Genomic DNA, 19,987 nt, shown 5'->3' on the forward strand with positions numbered 1-19,987 from the left:
CTACACATTCTGGACTTGACATGAATCAAAACAAAATTTTTACCTCAGTATATGTTGTTGTTCCATACACCACACCACGTGAAGTATCTTCAACACAACCAGATGGACAATCAATCGTGTATGTGGTGTCTTCGACCTCTGTTGCTCTGTCTGTTTTAAATGCACACTAAATATTATATATGCAGTGGCGCACCCAGGGGGGGATTAGGAGGACCAGTCCCCCCCCCCCTTTTTGATATCAATAAATGGTTAACAAGCGTCACAGTGTAAAATTCGAGAATCGGTTGATGGGAACGCATCGGCTCGTGCAGTCGTCTGCCTGAGTGTATGTGTGAGTGTGGGGCAGCGAACTCGTCCCTGGTTAAACGATGCTACGTTACACGCCGCGAACTCTTCCCTCATTAAAGGATGCTACGTTACAGGCAGCGAACTCGTCCCTGGTTAAACGATGCTACGTTACACGCCGCAAACTCTTCCCTCATTAAAGGATGCTACGTTACAGGCAGCGAACTCGTCCCTCATTAAAGGATGCCACGTTACAGGCAGCGAACTCGTCCCTGGTTAAACGATGCTACGTTACACGCCGCGAACTCTTCCCTCATTAAAGGATGCTACGTTACAGGCAGCGAACTCGTCCCTGGTTAAACGATGCTACATTACCGGCCGCGAACTCGTCCCTCGTTAAACGATGCCACGTTACACGGCAGCGAAATCGTCCCTCGTTAAACGATGCTACATTACACGGCCGCGAACTCGTCCCTCATTAAAGGATGCTACGTTACACGCCGCAAACTCTTCCCTCATTAAAGGATGCTACGTTACAGGCAGCGAACTCGTCCCTCATTAAAGGATGCCACGTTACAGGCAGCGAACTCGTCCCTGGTTAAACGATGCTACGTTACACGGCCGCGAACTCGTCCCTGGTTAAACGATGCTACGTTACACGGCCGCGAACTCGTCCCTGGTTAAACGATGCCACATTACACGGCCGCGAACTCGTCCCTCGTTAAACGATGCCACGTTACAGGCAGCGAAATCGTCCCTCGTTAAACGATGCTACGTTACACGGCAGCAACTCGTCCCTGTTAAACCACGCTACGTTACACAGCCGCGAACTTGCCCTCCCATTAAAGGACGCTACATTACACGTCGTGAAATTGTCCCCCCCCCTTTTATTTCCGTCTCACTGTATATATGACAATCAATTTTGTATGTGGTGCGTTCAACTTCTGTTGCTCTGTCTGTTTTAAATGCAAGACTGAGTTTTGAGCAACCGCTGAATTTGAGTTCCTGCAGTTGCAGTTATCTGTTTTATCCATGAATTCACATAACCTTGCTTAAAAAAACAGAAAGTACTGAACAATTTTAGAAACCATGTTTTAGTTAACTGTCTAAAAAGGTCAAAATAATCGTTACGTAGATGCATCTCACCAATGTCATAAAGAATTTGAATTAAAACTGCCCAACTACTGCTGTTTATCTTTTATTATTTGTTTGTATTGTGCGCTTAGAAGAAGGAACAAGTCAACTTAAGTTATGTGATTCAGTAACATATATAGTAATCATGGGATCACGTGGTAATGTGGTATTGGCCAATTGTCAGTTGGCCTGTTAAAGAAATGACGCATTTGCTTCACTTTGGGTTACTGGTGCATTTTTAGTAGCACTATGCTGTATGGAATTTAAATTATTGTGTCATTATATTCTATGATGTATGTGGTACTACTAAGGTCCTACTTCCTGTCACACTATGCATGCTTGGATTTGGATAACAGTTACACATCACCGCAGTACCCTAATGCATTTTATTTGTATACCTTTTTTTGTTGTAATTTTTACTAAAACGCAATAGCTTATTTAGAGTTGGACATACAGCTTTTTTACATAGTTATAGCATACATGGTATATATCATATGTATTATACATAGTATAAATCATACATACCAGAGCATGAGTATCGCTGATTAATATAACATCCATTGATTTCAAATTGCATCCTGATAGTTCCCACCCACTTCCGTGGTTGAACACGAACATACATTGTTGTTATTGGTTCACGGAGAATGTCGGTAAACTCACTTCCTTGACCATCTAATCCATTGAAGATCTATCGCAAATGAAAGATATAGCAACGGGAATTAATGAATGAATGATTTTAACTTCTTCTTCAGGCGGTGGGGAAATGTCAGTTGTTGAAACACTGGATTCTGTTTTACACACACCTCGTGCCCGCTTACAATTACCAGGTAAAGTCTTGCCCAAGGACACAATGGTATTGAAAAGTTTGTAAAACTATGATACATATACTGTTTAGTTTCCATAGTTATCTGTAGAAAAAAATGAGAAGGACTATTAAACATATGGGGTTTGCAAAATGAATTAGAAAAAAAGTTTGTGTAAAGAACTCAAGCCAAACTCTGGTATATACATAACATTTACTCACATGTTCATCTCCATTCTGTGATTTATATGTTGAGAAATTAATTCCATCATCACTGAATTGGAAAACATACTGAGATACATATGTTGCTGTGTTTCCGTACATGGTGATGCCAGATACCTGATTACAAATATCTTAATACAGTATTTAAATAACACCGGTAATGATCAATGTACGGTAATGATCATTTATTTATCCTTACTGTTAGGACAAAAAAAGGTATCATATGTAAATTTGTGGGTGAAAATGTTAGGTGATTTTCTAGTTGTTTTAGTGTATGGCTGAAAATTTATACAACCCATAGGAAAACACTGGGTTTGAATCATTTTTTAAGTATCTTGTCTAAGGACACATACATCCACAATGGTAGCTGCGACGGGACTTAAACCTGTAACCTCTAGTTCAAGGGAAGTCGCGCTAACCACTGTGCCATGGCACAAGTTAGTATCCTCCATTTACAAAGCGATGCTTTAACAACTGTGCTATGGTGGTGGTTAACGGTAATAAAAAACTGCATCTTATGTACTTGCAAAAAAAACATGGCTACATGCTCACCTTGTAGTAAGAATCAAATTGTACTTGAACCCACTGAGCTGCGTTTACAGTTAAAGGTGTCCATCCAGCGGCAACATAACCTTTATATAAGCAAACACTTTTAAATGCAGCAATGCATTGTTATTCCAATATAGATCTAATGTTTAGCTAGGTAAAACACTGATAAAGGCAACATTAATAAAGATATCAAATTGTTGATATGCAAAATAAGCCGGAATAAAATGAAATTTATTACACATTTTATATTACATATTACATGGTTTAAATTATTTCCATTAGCAACAGTTAATATATTAAATCCCACATTGTTACATATTGATGGTTGAAATTATGCACTTACTTGGGCAAACAGGTACTGTACAGTAAGTCCACCTAACATTAGGATCTGTAGTGTAACACCATGGACCTTTTTCACCATCAGGATTCCTGCAGAAGTTGCTCACTAAACCAGAGTCTGGATAATTCTGTGGTGTTCTGGGAAAAGAAAGTATCAATGAAAGAAAAATTCCAATGTTATATTTAACTTGTGCGTGATTTTTTACTGAAAGTTTAGGCAATAAAGAACATACGTATCTTTAGTTGTTTTTTATGTGCAGCTTAAAATGTTGGCAACCCCCTAAACTTCAAAGACTAGCTGGGTTTGAGAAAATGGTGTTTAGATTGTTGATTAAGGGCACATACATCAGCAATGGTTACGGGGTTGGGCCTCAAACCTACCCAAAAATGAGAGGCACCCAAAAAAAGAGTAAACATAGAATTATTTTTTAAAACACATAAATAGGAAACCTGTCATGTGAATGGGGAGTTTGAGACGACCATTTCTGGCAAACAGTTCCATCTTGAGTCTTTGAGATCCAACCCCTATAACTTTCTCCATCATCCTTTGCATTAGCAAGACATTCGGCTACAAAAATGGAAAAATTATAAAAAAAAATTGAAATTTGTTTTTGTTATATCATTTTTTAATAATGTAAACAAATGAAGTTTTTTGGTTTATACTTTAGACTAACAACGGTGATTTATTTGTTAAAACGCAATTAGTATTTCCTACAAATAGACAATAGATTTTTTTTATTAAAAGAAAGTCTAGATTTAACAGGTTTTAAAATGAGTATGAGTCAATTTATCTTTTTTACCATTTTAGTATTTATATTTATTTACCTTTTCTTTAATTTAACCTTTAAAACATTTTTTTTAATTCATCATTTTAGTGTTAATCACCCACCCTTATCTACTGGAGGACGAGCTTGTTTTGCTTCCTTTCCTTGAGCAAAAGAAGATGCCGAGATCATGTTGTCTTGAATATAGCCCGAGTTCATTCCTATCTTGAACAAACACGCTGTAAAAATATGAAGTTTATATCTGAGTAAATGTTTTTAACTGTAAGCGTGTTTTCACAACTGTTGTTTTGTCGCTATATCCTATCTTTTCATTTAAAAAATTTTAAAATCTCCGCTACTGTAAAGGAAAAGACAAATAAAGTTAATATTATTATTAAATCAGTAAATTCTCAATTACTTACGAAATGGACCAGCACAGTACAAAAGTTTTGCTATTTATTTGTTTTATGCCCTTATGCCTAAATTTGGGACACTGTACGGATTGTGTCTTTACACACACTTTTGTTTCTATTAGAAGTTTAACTTGAAAATAATTAAACATAAAATGGCTTGTTTGTGGGCTTGGTGTAGCGACCACGCTTATTTTCTTCCAATTAAATGTAAATATGTTTTTAACTGTAAACATATTTTAACAACTGTTGTTTGGTCGCTATATTTTGTCTTTTTGTTCAAAATATATCCAAGAGAGAAATAAAATTATCATGGGTTAACAGCATATACCACTTACATGCCCGACACCCAATATATTCTAATCTCAACGCGATGTTGTCTTTTGATTCAACTGGATGACACCTTACATGGCGGGCAATGATTGGTCGTGGGAACAGGTTAGTAACTTGTGTGTCTTGGTCAGAATTTCCATTAAAAATCTAAAAATTTGAAGATTAAATTTTATATTTGACTTAAATTGTAAGAAATACAAACAATTGGAAAATCTAAAAAGATTTAATTCTATATTTGATTTAAATTGGAAAAAAATAATAAAAATTGGAAAATTTAAAAATTTAAATATTTAATTATTTATTTGATTTAAATTGTAAAAAAATACTAACAATTGGAGCTCCTGTTGAATCTGAGAGCCATTCCCAATCCACAACTGCTGCTCCTACATTATCTGGATCTTGACTGTAAGCTATCTTGTATGTTTTCACCCATTGGCGTTCGGTATACGGAATAAGACCATTTCTTCCCTGTAATAATAAGTGTAATAATAATTTCTTCCTTCTAATAAAATAAAATTAAAGCTTTATATACCAGAAGTTGCAACCACGCTTATTTTCTTCCAAATAAATGTAAAATTTTTTAACTGTAAGCATGTTTTACCAACTGTCGTCTTGTCGTTATAGCCTTTTTTTCGTTTAAAACACTTTTAAAAACCGTAATCTAAGAGACGAATATAGTTATTATAAGTAAGAGAAAACTACACTTTCACCATTACATCCTCACACACCTGTGTTATAATTCCTTTTAACTCATTGTGAGTTTCAAAGTCAACTTGAAGATACGGATTCGGATCGCCCCCTTTCGGGGTCCAACAACCATGTCCAGTGCCGAACGCATGATCCTGCTATAATTCATTCATTTGTTAGTAGTGTGTAAGGTTCATAAAAAGAAACATAAATTGAAAACTGTTGTTTGATCCATAGCTAAACATGCTTTCCTAAACAAAGAGGTTTGCTGTAGATTTTTTAATTATCTCCAAGGGGGTCTCATAAATAGGTTACATATGTGGTGCCTTAAAAAGCGGGGACGAGGTATGAAACAGAACACCTGAGTTATAACGACTGCCTTTGTGAGGAAAATACGATACATTCATTTAACAGAAACAGGTAATATAAAAGGAAGCAATCCTAGAAACTAGAAAGTTTAGAAAATGTCATAGACATGCAAAATGCACTAAAGTAGTGACTGACTAAAAACAGCTAAGATTTTTAACCTTAACGAAAAAATAAGAATAGTAACTCTAACATCCATACATTCCAATGCATTAAACATTTACATCGATAATAATAACATCTGCCGGTGTGTTCAACCTCCCACGAGATGCATTGAAATATACACTTGCAACTGATGATGCTGTTATTGCACTGTCAGGTATTGCACCACCAAATTCAACACCAAGATGTCTAAAAACACAAAAAATTAAAGGAATATTTTTTTTAAGGGAAAACCGCCAAAAAATTACATTGGTTTAAAAAAGCAAGTAAGATTTTAGCGAATGTTTTAGCAAGATTTTGGCGAATGTTTTTATTGTAGGAAAATGTTTTAACAAAATTTAACTAACTTAAAATTGTATGAAAAACTACAATAAAACTATTCTATTAGTTATAAAAAAAAACAAGCAAGGTTTTAGCTACTGTTGGAAAATTTGGTAAACTGAATTTGACTTAATTAAAACAGCATGAAAATCTACTATAAAACTATTTCACTGATTATAAAAACAACAAGTAAGGGTTTAGCGAACGTTTTAGCTTTAGCACATTTTTGTTTCTGTTTAAAGTTTAACTTAATTAAAATAAATGTTTTGTCTGTCCGCTAGGTGTAGCGAGGTGTAGTTATTTTCTTCCAATTAAATGTAAATATGTTTTTAACTGTAACCGTGTTTTAACAACTGTTGTTTTTCCACTATCCTGTCTTTTCGTTTAAAATATTTCTAAATTTTCGCTGCCGATATCCAAGAGACAAAAAAAAGGTTCCTAATGCTATTATTATTATGTGTTATTTTAGGTACTGTAGGAAAATGTTTAAACAAAATTTGACTTACTTAAAACAGCATGCTTCATTGCTTTTGCAGTCCGAGTCTGTTACATCAGTTCCAATGATACTGTTTGTTATGCCAGTCTTCTCACACATGTAATGTCGATAGCTGTAACAATCAACATCATTCCACCTTCCAGTTGCGAGGTAAATTTCAAGACAATCTTCATCACCGGAATTATTTGGCTCACCTGAGCGAAAAATCGAAAAACTTTTTTTAGTAAAAAATTAAGTTAAATTATTTTTTTTCATTTTTTTTGTTACTAATGTTTTCATATCATAATAATTATTTTTATTTTCGAATTCAGTAGCAGGGATCAAACTGATTAAAATAGGGAAGAGAAGGGAATTATAAACATTTTAAAAATTGTTAAAAATTTGCTATACATAAAAATTACTTAAGTAAAAGCCACTTTAGTTATAAGTTCTATATTCTTTTAAAATCCCCTTATTTGATTTAAAAAAAAACAAACAAGAAAACATTTCCGGATTAAACGCTTACCGTCGTTCCAGTTCAAATAATTAAATGGTGAATTATCCGACCACATCCAACCCTGGTCAATCACATTAGCAATATCGTGTTTCCAGCTGTTGAAATCATTTCCACCAGCCCATAAGTCGGCCACTGTAGGAATTTCTCCAACCACCCCTGTAATAACATGTATATTGTGTACGTATTGAAGTATAAATTACCATGGTGGGCATATGTATCCTTGATTAATGCACTTAACAGCAATTGCTCCAACTCAGTGGTCACTAATGGGTTGTCCAAATTATCAGCCATACATAAAAATCCCAAAAAAATAATCACCCAAAAAGTAACCTACATGGTAACTCGTAAGCTGGCAGTAGGTGTATGAAACAGATCACCCATGTTATAACGACTATAGTTTTCTGGCCACCCAAAAATAAAGTAGGTTCTCAAAATCATATTAGCACATATATTTAATAAATAATTGGCACATTTTTATCCTTATAAACTGGCGACTGATTTTTCAGACTTTTTAAAAAAGTTTTTTTTTTTCATTTTTTACTCTTATTTGACAATCTAAATAATTCATTAGTGACTACTGGGCTGAATTATATTTAAGCCTAAAGACACACAACCACACTGGTGGCAGCATCGAGCCATGAACTTTGTATTCTCTGGGTAAGAGGTAAGTCCTATGTAACCACTACTTTCATGCCAAGAATTTTGATTTAATGAACCTACTTGATAAGAAAGCTTGTTCTTTTGGTGTGTTGATTGACACCAAGTCACCACCTTGATACTGGCAAGCAAACCTAGCATCAAACCATGTGCGCAACTGCAGTGCATTTACCTTGAAATGTTTACATTGTTTAGTTAGTGGTGAATTGGCAAAATATTAATAATAATAACTTCTCTTTCATTACGGTAGCCAAGATTTAAAAATATTTTAAACGAAAAGACACACGCTTATAGTAAAAAATATTTACAGTGTTTTGGAAGAAAATAAGTGTAACTAAATGCTATACAACAGAGTAATCACATATTTATTTAAAGCAATTGATTTTCTTGCTTTTTAAAAAAGAATCATTCTTGAAACGTATTATTCACATTGCGGAAAACAAATTTTTAACAAGATCACTATAGAGGTATTTTGTAAAAAAACTAAATTAAAATATTTTTAAACAAACTTAAAATACATAGATAAAATATACTAAACTTACCAAGTAACATTGGTTAGATTCCGGATCCGAGAACCAGCCATTGCCACCACATTTCTCAACGTCTGTTGGATCTATATAGAAACAAGTAGAACAAAAATAATTTTCTGATAGATAAACATAAACATAACAAATTCTTACCGCCAGTGGGGGGTAGAGTGACTTCATGTGGAGAAGTGGGGACTAAAAGGAAAACAATTTTTTAAACAAGATCTTAAAAACTATTTTTTAATGTAACCAACGGGCAATGCATATTTAGACTTTTTTCTAATACGGCTTCATTTTTATAGCTAAAACAAGAAGTAAATGCTAGTTTAGTAGATAAATATGATTATATACATACTAAACTTGGTATATAACAATTGAGTAAAATCAAATGTCAAAATGCCTATATTAAGATTTTTACCTACTTTAGTACATACATGTGTACAAAAAGTACAATGATTCATGTTAAATATCACGGTTACGTTTGTTAATGGAGAAACTCGCATTAAATTATTGCACAACATATTAATATGCGTCACTAAGCTAACAAATGGAGGCAGCACCGCCATGAGTTGCATTCATCAAACATTGAGTTGAAATTAAACAAACAATAATCAAAGCTGTGCATGGTACCAGGTATGTCAATTAACCGACGCCCACTGAGCACAGATATTGTATGTTAATAATACATCACATTAAAGGTCAGCAACTTATGAATAACTGCTCAATTTTTTTTTTGATAGGAATATAAGATTTTCAACTTATATGAAAACCAATATTTACCATGTAGGAAATATTTTTTGTTTATATAGTTTTTATGTGCATTTTAGTGGTAATTCCTGTTTCTTCATGTTTTAATGGATATGGTCTCGCCTTTGTGATTATAAAGATATAAATAAATTCATGTTATTTAATACAAGAAAATATCACTGTAAAAATGCACTAATGCAAAAAAGATATTTGGTAATCAATCCTGTTAATGCAAAAGTTTTATTTACTATCTGGTGTGTTAATTATTAATTCTTACTTTCTGGTTTCTTGCAGACAAACGTGTAGAGTTCAGTGCAAGCCACATCAATCCATATACCAATATCATTCATCTTAACACATGGCTGATTGGTGGGGCGTGTAAGATCCCAATTTCTGAATGGAGAATCATTTCCATCCATCCATATATATGAACCACTTGTGTAAGTTAAGCCGATCCAACTGTCTTGCGTAACATGACCTAAAAATGAAAATAGTGCAACTAGTTTTTTATTTTAATTTTTTTATTCTTTATGGGTGAGGTCCTTGTCAAGAACGTGAGATTTAGGCCAGATTTGGCCCATTACCCCAACGCATGGAAAGCCCATTTAATTGAAACTACTTACATTTGTATAAAGAAAAAAACTTATCTACAAAATATGTTACTATTTGAGTGAATAATAACATAATATAATAACTAAATTTGTCTCTTCGATTACAGTAGCCAAGATTTCAAAATATTTAAAATAAAAAGACAGGATATAGCGGTAATACTTGAAAACATACATGACATAAACAGACCACTATATTTAAAAAAAAGAATTTTCTGTAGTAATGAATAAGTTATAATCAATTTAATAGCAGTATTATTCAATCTTAAATGTAGAAGCAAGTATAATAGTACTAACTCAGATAAGTTATTATGTTAATGAAAACTGATTAGGATACATACCAACTAAGAAGCTGAGTTCTGTTTCATTAAACACGCTTGTTAACGTCGCTCCACTTTTAGCACAAAAACTTTGAGCATCAGCCTGTTGTTTCTCAGCATCACCAATGAAATAACAATTGTTGCCAAAATGTCTCCAGCCCGAGTCACAAGTTCCAGAAACAGCTTAAAACATTAATGAACAAATTTTGCTTGGACTAACTAATTTAATTAGTATGTAGTAGGGTGGGGGAAGACAGGACACCTTTAGCACATAATATCCAAATATCTTGATTGTGTTTCAAACAACTAACAACGGTCTATGGGAGTTGTGAGGATAGGTTTTATAATTCTTTGACTGTTCTTTGTTTACTACCAAATGGGCCCAAATAATAGAATGGAAAGGGTGTCCCATCTCCCCCCACCCTTCTACAGTTTAAAGCCAAATCTGCTTTGTGATGCCTTTTATTCTGGCCAACTTAATTTTATTAGAAAAATTTAAAAATATTTATATTTAGAATCCCAAAATTTGCATAATAAGTAACATACACTGTTTCAGGAACTGCCAACAAAATCTGTTTCATGAACAAAATTATTCCATTTATGACACATATACATATATATATATGGTTGCCTACGATTAGGATCCACAGATATAGTTGTTCCTTCTGGTAGTTCACAAATGTACGGTCGTAAATAGAAGCAGCTTGATGTCTCCCAGTTTTGTGAAGTTTTTCCGGTGTAAATACTCACACAATCATCTCTACCTGTAAAGAAAGACATATTGACAGTACTGCAAAACTTGATTTAGAAAGTAATCAGCTGTAAATACAAAATAAGGACAAAATTTATTCAAATATATACTGGAACTTCGTGTTTCTACTGTTGTTGGCTGTGTCCTTGGAAAATACATTTAATTGTCCAAAAATATATTGTGTTTTAAACAATTTTTGTATTTTAAATTGATTGTGTTTTAAACAATTAATAAAAATTCATGGAATTTGTGAGGATTTGGTTTTTATAACACATTGAACGTTCTTTGTTTACTACCAAATGGGACGAGAATACAGAATAAAAAGGTGTCCCATTTCTCCCACCCTAATATATACGAAAAACCCACAGCTTTGGGTAAATATGTGGTAACTACTAAGCAAGGGCACCATAGATGAAATAGCATAATGCAACATAACTCTTGGAGTTATAACAATAATAATAATAACTTTATCTGTCTCTTTGATTACGGAGGCGAAGATTTGAAAATATTTTAGGCAAAAAAACAAGATATATTAACAAAACAACAGTTGTAAAAACACGCATGCGTGGTCGCTACACCTAGTTGCTTACCATACCAGGATTAATGTGTAACATGCATATAACTAGCTATGTGTTTGTAGCATGTAGTAAGTTATACAGAATTACTTAAGTAATATTACCTGGAACAGTTTGTGGCATAGTAACATCCCAATCATAATAAACAATTGGAGTATTATCAGACCACAGGAAAGTATCGTCTTGTGCGGCATCAGATGCTCCTAACCAGATTTCTTGAAAGCCAGCGTCCTGATATTGCTCCAACATACTGTTTATCCTTCCCTGCTCAGTTGCACTAAATTGAAAGAATGAATAAATGTAAGTTATTTATCTTTGTGGAGGAATACAGTCATTATTACACAGATGTTTTGTTTTATACACTCTGTGCCCGCTTATGAATTACCACATATGTTACTTTGTTGGTGAATTGTTAAGGTGTAATTGTTTAGGATTTTTACGGTGTCGTGGCAAAGTGGTCAGTGCGTTTGAGAAAATCATGAAAAAACAGTCCCAAAAAAACACCATAAAGAAAACTGGTAACTCGTAAGCTGACACAAGATGTATGAAACAGAACATTCATGTTATAATCACTGTTGTTTTCCAGCCACAAGAGAATACAGCAAGTAACATTCAATCATATTACATATATGAAACAAATAATGTGCTTAAATGCAATCATCATTGTATTACTTAGTATTTAACTTAAAATCTCATACTTTCACTTACTCTAAGATTTCCAGCAGTTTTCCGCCAGTCTTGTGACACAGACTATTTGCATCATACCAAGTTTGTGCACGATTTGCGTTGATAACAAACTCATAACATTTACTCCCAAGTAATGTCCAACCATAGGGACAACGGCCTTTTGAAAAAAAAGGTATTTTTAAACAAAAATAAAAAGTTACATTCCTAAATCATGTGGTGTATTTTATAAATGTTGAAATAGATAAATTATAAAACAGAAAACTCCACCTCAAAATTAATTACTTTAAAATTATTATTTAATTTACTACAAAATGGGTGGAGACAGTCATTAGTAATATATCATTTACACTTAAAAAATGTTTGCAATTTTTTTTAAAATTTACCTGCAAGACCTCTTTGACAAACATATTTTAATTCATTGCTGCATTTTATTTCACTCCATTTATATCCAAGTTCTTGAGTTACTTTGACACATGTGCTACCAGCATATGGTGTTCTGTAAAACAGGTATTAAAATTACACAAGAAAATTACTACAAACTTAATTTTTACTATGTTTTTATAAAAAAATGTTATGAGGTAACAGTATATGGTGTTACAACAAAAGTATTAAAATTCATTTTGTATTAGTAGTACCATGGGGTAAAAGAATACCAATAGCACATAATGACCGATATTTCTGTATGGTTTTTATCCTTTTACAAAGCTTTTCTTTAAGTCACAAGAATACGTTAATATATGAAAAGACAAATAAAGTTATCATATGTTATTATTAATTTACACTTAACTTACGTTTTGTAAAAAATTATCATGTACACACTTAATTATTTGCACATAACTTATGTTGCCATCGTAATCTAAGAGACAAACAAAAGTTATTATTATTATATTTAATTATCTCTCACTTGCTCAGTGGTTGTCCTGAAGCCCATTGCGCATACGTGCTTTGTGCTAATGCAGGGTTGGACCAATGTAATGTTCCTGGTGTATCCTGTTGTTAATATCAAATGTATATAACTGACCTTTTCCTCACGTGCCCGGAAAATGACAGTCGTTATAACGCGTGTGTTTTGTTTCTACACCTCGTGACAGCTTACAGGTTACCAAGTATGTTACTTTGTGAAAAAAAAGCTACTTTGTGGGTGATTGTTTTTTAGAGATTTTATGTTGTTTTTATGCATGGTTGAATTTGAAAACCCATTAGTGACCGCTGGGTTGGAGAAATTGTCGTTAAGTGTCTTGCCCAAGGAAACATACGTCCAGAATAGTAGCAGCGACAAGCCTTGAACCCATTACCTCTGGGTTAGAGGCAGGCACACTAACCAACTGGGCCCTGGCGTGGAACCTCTTGTTTATTAAATAAACTATTATAGGAACACAAAACTTAAGCATTACCACATCAGAATATCCAAGCCAGTAATCACCAGAGCCAGCAATAAAAGTTGACACAAAACTTTGTTCAGCATCGTTTGCAATAGAAAGCAACAAAGAGCCTTGCTTGCTAAACAGAGAAATTTTTAATTTTATTTAAAATGTTACCCTCTTAAAATATTTTATGTTGTAAACCATAATTTAAGATTTGCTTTTTCTGGAAGTTATAAACCAACACTGTTTAATCTAAACCTTTAATTACATGTAGTCAAACGTTTCTGAATAAGTTACTCTACACCAAATTACCGGCAATCTTCAGTAGCTTCTTGCCATTGTAAACTTGATGACATAGCTTTGTAACAATTCTGCGCATTTTGTGTCCAACCTATTGGACAACTGGTGGTATCCCCTAAGAAAATAGCAGCAGTATTAACACTAAACAACACAATTTCATTTTAAAAACTACCAGTAGGTTTGCTGCAGATGAATGGATTAATGTTATCACAACTGACATCATTCCATTTTCCTTGATAACCCCTGGTAACCCAAACCTCAACACAATGCTCCTGGCCAGAGTTGTTTGGTTCGCCTCGCTTCCAATCGCTAAAAAAATAGAAAAAACATAAAATTTATTCCAAAAATTTTAAAATATTCACACATTGCAGGCAATTTTCATGATATTAAATAAAACTTACAAATAAAGTCATGAGAATGTTTTAAATAAACCGTCTTTTTTATACAATATTTAGACTGATTTACTTTATTATTTGCTTGTAAAAATGTCAATTTTTGTCTTTGTAATCCCCCTCTTTTGTACTGTTTTATTTTCAGCATGTTTTTTATCAACCTGATCCGAAACTTTCATTTGCATTAAAATTTTGAATTCCGTTCACATGTTCCAAGTCATTAGTAATAAAAAGTGATTCATTTATATTTACTTACGGAACGCCTGCCCCTAAAGTACTTCCATCTGACCAAACAAAATTATTTTCCGTTTGTAAATCATTTAAACCGATCCACCATTTTGTGTCTTGCCAGTTAACAAGATAATTGTTGAACACCCAATCCTAAAAGTTTAATTTGAATCAAATTCAAACTATGCTCTAACTATTAGCTTAAAGTTTTTGATGGTCAATGTACGTTAAACTTATTATTCAATAAACCTTTGTTATTTCAAAACAATAAGTATTTTCTCATTTTCTGCAGAATCATGTTTCAATTAAACCAAGGTAAAAATCTTCTATATTTCTAATTGGGGAAGATCCTAGGCACAACAGGGAAGAAATATAAGACTTTCTAACATAAGAATATTAATACAAAAATATTTAAAAAAAAATTTTTAAGACATAATAAAAATGATTTTCAAAAGCTATCAGAAAAATACAAGATCGTAAAAAAACAGGATAGATATATTTTTTATGTATATCTATCTTTGACAGATATTGAAAAAAACTTTTAAGCGCTATGAAAAAAAAATTTTAAACATACTCTTTCTTCTGCTGTAGCATAGACAGCGAGGTTCGCATTATTCTGTTCACACCAGGATTCCCCATCTGCCCAACTCATTCCTATCTCATGGCCAAGTGCTTGGTCGGAAAAATACCAACATTTATCGGCATGAAGTAACCACCCAGTAGGGCATTGACCTTGACCTTGAACTGAAGAAATAATGTAAGACTCCAACTTTTTGCAAATATAACACGGACTTATTACCTGTTGCTGCAATAGATAAAACAAACACCACCAAAGGCCAAAGCATGACGCTTGGTATTTGTAGCTTGTTGATAGTAAAAGTTATTTTACCAAGTACTGGCAACTGAAAGCTGCTTGAAAAACGCAACTTTTGGCGCTATTCAGGCACACAATGATAAACTATTAGCACTGTTTTAATAAAAAAATATTCTTTTTTAGGTAAAACATTCAGTTTTATGTATATATTGTTTTTTTTTTAAATTGATAAAACAATTTATAAAAAACAAACATTCTCTAGCAAAATCTGAATATATTTTTTATACCAAATTTTTCACACTCAATCTGTAAACATGCTCTGGTACACTGCATATTAATTCAGAAGCACATATCAATATATATCACTGATTAAATACACCCAGTCACCTAACAGTACAGATTAATTATTCACAGTGCTACCTTCACACGTTGCTACATATGTTGTTTAATTTCATGCATTAACCTGGCTATGCAAGCACAAAGTCTAATTACTTAATGTAAAAGATTTATTAATTACAAACAATGCAAAAAATACCACAATCATGGTTAAGAAAAAGTAAATAAAAATCAGCACACGGTAGTTTTATTATTGTTACACCAAATTACTTTTAATGTTGTAAAATTAAAGGTATTGCACATAGTTACAAAAAGCTTGAGTGATTTCTTCATCAAATTTGAGAATCAGGAATTGAAACCTCCTGGTAATGAATAATATTTATTATTTAATTCCTATTTATTAAATTATTTTATTCTTTATTCCTAAGTTATTCCTAAATATTTGTCAACTTAAAACAAGAGAATATCTTGTGTATGCTTACAGTGTGACTTTATACATCAGACACAAATACAATTTTTAGAAATGAATATTTTCTACAACTATCACAGCTTAATTTTCTGCATGAAATTAAAATAAGTGAACATAAAAAAGTTTTCAACAAAATTTAAAAAAAAAATTATTTTTTTGCATAAAAAAAGTATATTTTTCTGTATTAAATAATAAAATAAAAACAAACCTCATTAATTACGACAACAGGATTATCAAAACCAGCTTTTTCATCTGGTTTGCTTTTCGTTGAAGCCCATGTTGGCATTGCTGGCAAGGATATCTCTTTGGTGTTTTTAGATCTCATCATATAAAAGACCCCACCCCCAATCACAATGAGGGCAAGAACCCCGATAATTATCCCCACGATGGCGCCAGCGCTCAACCCACCCGATTGGTTGGTAGGAGGGTTGGACGTGATTGGTTCATCTGTACCTGGACAAATGTGTTTTTGAGTTAGTTGGTTTTAAATGAATAAATGAAACATGTTTTATCCTCGTATGGCGGGAATAGGACAGTCTTTATAACCAAACCAAAGAATTTCAATTAGACCAACTTATTGAATAAATGAATGGAACTTACTTTTTTCTCATGACCGCAAAATGACAGTGGTTATAACACGGGTGTTCATACACTACTGCCAGCTTACGAGTTACCATATATGTTACTTTGTAGGTGACGTTTTTTTCATTTTTTTTATGTATGGCAACTAATTTGGACAACACATTAGTGACCACTGGGTTGGAGCAATTGAATTGTTTTCCATGTGACTGAGGTTAATCAAGTTTTTTACTGATTATAATAAATAAATGTAATATACCGAAAAATATTATGTACGCAACAATGTAACAAAACTAATAGCTGTATTAATTAGTAGGATTTCACAAGGTTTGCTCCTTTTTTCAACATGCTCCAACTGTTACTGAATAAAAATGATTTAGAAAAATTTGTATTAACTGTTGTTTTTTCTGTATATCCTGTCCTTTTGTTTAAAATATTTCTAAATCTTCACAACTGTAATCGCAGAAACAAGTAAAGTTATTATTATAATATATTATTATTATTATATTGTTAAATTAGTGTAAACAAATCAAGGAGCTTACCATAGGGATAATAACACCCGCTGAAATTAGAATTGGAATAAATTGGATCGTAACAGCATCCCCGTCGTAAACATAAAGATTCTTCAATAGATAAATATCCACATTCTATTCTATTTTCTGGGTCAACTTGTGCACATTTGGACAACTCTAAAATTTAGAATATTTCAAATAATTTTTTAAATTTTTAAAGAAGATTGAAATGAAGGTTAACTTATGATAATTGATTTAAAAGAAATTTTTAAAAACATTTATTTGTCTCAAAAAAAATAAACTAAGATCTAAGTACTGCTACTACAGTTTAGTTAAGATAAAAAAACTATTATTTTACAACTTTTAAAATGACACAAAACATGCTCTAAAATGTTCATGATTCAGTGACAATGTCATATTACATAAATTAACTTTTAATGCAAAGTTGAACTTCCGGACTTTCAATTCAGCGACAATGTTACATTATTTATTACTTGTAATGCAGAATTAAACTTCAGGACTTTTAATTCAGTGACAATGTCATACTGCATAACTAATGCAAAATTAAACCTTTGGATTTTTTGCACACATAGCCACGAGCATTCAGACAATCCACGTCATTCCACGCTCCACTCCATGGATACATCTCAACGCAATCTTCTCCTTTCAGTTGTCCATTAGGTTCACCATCAACCCAGTTAAAAAAGTCAGCAGGTGAGTTATCAGACCACTTCCAACCAGCTGTAGAGGTTATAATGTACAATTCAAATACTGCCACCTCGAAAAATGTATCTACCACACCTGACTCTAATCAACATACTTATTGTTTGAATTCATATTATTTTAAACCCAATGCCTAAACTCTTGTTGGTAGAAATACACCAAAATCTCTGGCGCTGTGGCACATTTGGTTAGCACGCCTACCTCTAAACCAGAGGTTACAGGTTTGAGGGTCAATGCTGTTACCATTGTTTGGGTATGTGTCCTTGGGTAAGACATTTAAAGGCAATTGCTCCAACCCAGTGGTCACTAATGGGTTGTCTAAATAGTCAGCAATACAGGAAATTCAATCAACTGCAAAGTTATAATCGTGGTAACCAGAACATCCGTTATAATTACAGTTTTTTTTCTCAAGAATAAAAAACTTTTATTTATTCATTGTACCTTTTTGAACAAGTTTTCGCAAAGCCTAAAAAAGTTAATACTTACTAAAGCCATCACTCTGTAATCCGATGAAAAGATTATGACCGGTTTCGGTGATAGTGCTCACAACAGCTTGACATTCATCTTGTGAGTGGAAACTTGCAAGTGATGCGCCACGTGATTCACATTCATACAACGCTTCATACCATGAACGGTAGTTGTCAGAATACTGACCAGTCTACAGAAAAAAAAGATAAAGATAAAAATGTTATATATAATGCAACATTGTAACAGAAATAAGAGCTGTATTAATGAGTAGCATTTTACAAGATTTGCTTCTTTTATAACATTTTACAATTGTTTCTCAATAAAAATAAATTAGAAAATTTTCAAAAAAAATAAAAAAAATAAATATATATAATAATAATCACTTTATTTGTCTCTTCCATTACGGTATCGAGATTTAGAAATATTTTAAATGAAAGAACAAGATATACTGACAAAACAACATTTGCTAAAACGTATTTACAGTTAAAATCATATTTAATTAAAAGAAATAAGCATGGTAGCAAACAAAAGTTTTTATTTTTAAAGTTAAATTTCCAATAGAAATGGTAGTGTCAAGACAAAGGATTATATTTTTTGCACAAATCACTTTTATTCCCATTGAATCTATATTAAATACCAAGTTCAAATCATCCAAACCTCAATAAAATAACAGTTTGTTCCGTAAGCAAAGAACCCAGCATCACAATTGCCTTCACCGGGGTCTGGCGTGGTTGGTAACGTTATAAGGTTCTGTTTGCAAATATATGGACTGGAACTTGTTCCACAAAGGGTTTGACCCATAGCTATCCATGTCCCATCACTATAAATTAATTACACAACTTTATTTTTATTGTAACAATGACGTCTTTTATTTATTGTAACAATGACGTCTTTATTTTTTTCCTAAATTTTTTTCCCCTTTCACTGTAACAATGACGCCTTTTTTTAAATAGTTTTTTTCTTTCTAACCATATACAGGCCTATCACAATTTCTGCTTAAATATTTGTATTGGCAATTGTTTGTGTATGCACTTCATGCTTGTAAGTAACAAGTATAAAATATGGGCGTATGTCTCCTTGGGCAAGACACTTAACGACAACTGCTCCAACCCAGTAATCACATGGTAACTCATAAGCTGGCACAAGTGTATTACACAGAACACTCAGATTATAACGACTGTTTTCATGCCTAACTTTAAGATATTAGATTTTTTCAAGTTTGTTGCAGTTAATATGCAACTGTTTTAAAAAAAAGTTACCAAATTTTGGGTATAGGTTTATATTATTATATTTTCTCCACTATAAAGTAAGTACCTGTTCATTATAGCACAACCTGAACCTTCACCAAGAGCTGCAGAATTTGGTTCATTCTTCGCCCAGTTAGTAAATTCAACGGGCCAGCCATCGTCCCATTTAAATGTCGTCACGATATCAGATGTTCCTTCATCATCTACTACCACCTGGTGGTGAATGACTGAATGTAACTTATTTATCCTCACGTTGACGGGCATCGATAGTTATAATATTACTATAATAATAGGGTTATTTGTGTCTTCGATTACGG

General features: G+C 32.9%; 2 protein-coding genes across 2 annotated transcripts in view; both read right to left on the reverse strand.

Annotated features, from left to right (window-relative positions):
* LOC100186027 overlaps window positions 1-15,485 on the reverse strand; it is a 34,493-nt gene extending 19,008 nt beyond the window's left edge. The window contains exons 1-29 of the mRNA XM_026838666.1: window positions 15,322-15,485; window positions 15,097-15,266; window positions 14,551-14,675; window positions 14,075-14,211; window positions 13,915-14,017; window positions 13,633-13,738; window positions 13,143-13,228; window positions 12,622-12,734; window positions 12,260-12,395; window positions 11,656-11,828; window positions 10,861-10,989; window positions 10,247-10,408; window positions 9,575-9,775; window positions 8,704-8,745; window positions 8,566-8,636; window positions 8,087-8,195; window positions 7,376-7,522; window positions 6,881-7,064; window positions 6,116-6,242; window positions 5,567-5,683; window positions 5,169-5,306; window positions 4,844-4,985; window positions 4,221-4,334; window positions 3,782-3,899; window positions 3,336-3,469; window positions 2,996-3,075; window positions 2,444-2,560; window positions 1,945-2,107; window positions 44-150 (exon numbers count right to left, since the gene is read on the reverse strand). Of these exons, the coding sequence (XP_026694467.1) occupies window positions 44-150; window positions 1,945-2,107; window positions 2,444-2,560; window positions 2,996-3,075; window positions 3,336-3,469; window positions 3,782-3,899; window positions 4,221-4,334; window positions 4,844-4,985; window positions 5,169-5,306; window positions 5,567-5,683; window positions 6,116-6,242; window positions 6,881-7,064; window positions 7,376-7,522; window positions 8,087-8,195; window positions 8,566-8,636; window positions 8,704-8,745; window positions 9,575-9,775; window positions 10,247-10,408; window positions 10,861-10,989; window positions 11,656-11,828; window positions 12,260-12,395; window positions 12,622-12,734; window positions 13,143-13,228; window positions 13,633-13,738; window positions 13,915-14,017; window positions 14,075-14,211; window positions 14,551-14,675; window positions 15,097-15,266; window positions 15,322-15,367 (3,597 nt within the window). The 5' untranslated portion in view covers window positions 15,368-15,485. The remainder of the gene's footprint in view (window positions 1-43; window positions 151-1,944; window positions 2,108-2,443; window positions 2,561-2,995; window positions 3,076-3,335; window positions 3,470-3,781; window positions 3,900-4,220; window positions 4,335-4,843; window positions 4,986-5,168; window positions 5,307-5,566; window positions 5,684-6,115; window positions 6,243-6,880; window positions 7,065-7,375; window positions 7,523-8,086; window positions 8,196-8,565; window positions 8,637-8,703; window positions 8,746-9,574; window positions 9,776-10,246; window positions 10,409-10,860; window positions 10,990-11,655; window positions 11,829-12,259; window positions 12,396-12,621; window positions 12,735-13,142; window positions 13,229-13,632; window positions 13,739-13,914; window positions 14,018-14,074; window positions 14,212-14,550; window positions 14,676-15,096; window positions 15,267-15,321) is intronic.
* Window positions 15,486-15,824: 339 nt separating this feature from the next.
* LOC100183673 (macrophage mannose receptor 1-like) lies at window positions 15,825-19,934 on the reverse strand. Its single transcript, XM_002123480.2, has 7 exons — window positions 19,738-19,934; window positions 19,081-19,243; window positions 18,442-18,613; window positions 17,803-17,973; window positions 17,263-17,409; window positions 16,350-16,594; window positions 15,825-16,034 (listed from the first exon to the last, which is right to left on the reverse strand). Exons 1-7 carry the CDS (start codon window positions 19,932-19,934, stop codon window positions 16,005-16,007), a joined length of 1,125 nt encoding a protein of 374 aa, XP_002123516.2. The 3' UTR covers window positions 15,825-16,004.
* Between the last annotated feature and the right edge of the window lie 53 nt (window positions 19,935-19,987).

This window comes from Ciona intestinalis, unplaced genomic scaffold (assembly GCF_000224145.3).
Source record: "Ciona intestinalis unplaced genomic scaffold, KH HT000103.2, whole genome shotgun sequence".
NCBI classification, from domain to species: Eukaryota; Metazoa; Chordata; class Ascidiacea; order Phlebobranchia; family Cionidae; genus Ciona; species Ciona intestinalis.

Coding starts and splice junctions, on each gene's coding strand:
- LOC100183673 (XM_002123480.2), bottom strand. CDS start 19,934: ATGCCCGTCAACGTGAGGATAAATAAGTTACATTCAGTCATTCACCAC. Junction 19,244..19,737: donor GGTTGTGCTATAATGAACAG/GTACTTACTTTA, acceptor ATTAATTTATAG/TGATGGGACATGGATAGCTA. Junction 17,974..18,441: donor ATTACAGAGTGATGGCTTTA/GTAAGTATTAAC, acceptor TAACCTCTACAG/CTGGTTGGAAGTGGTCTGAT.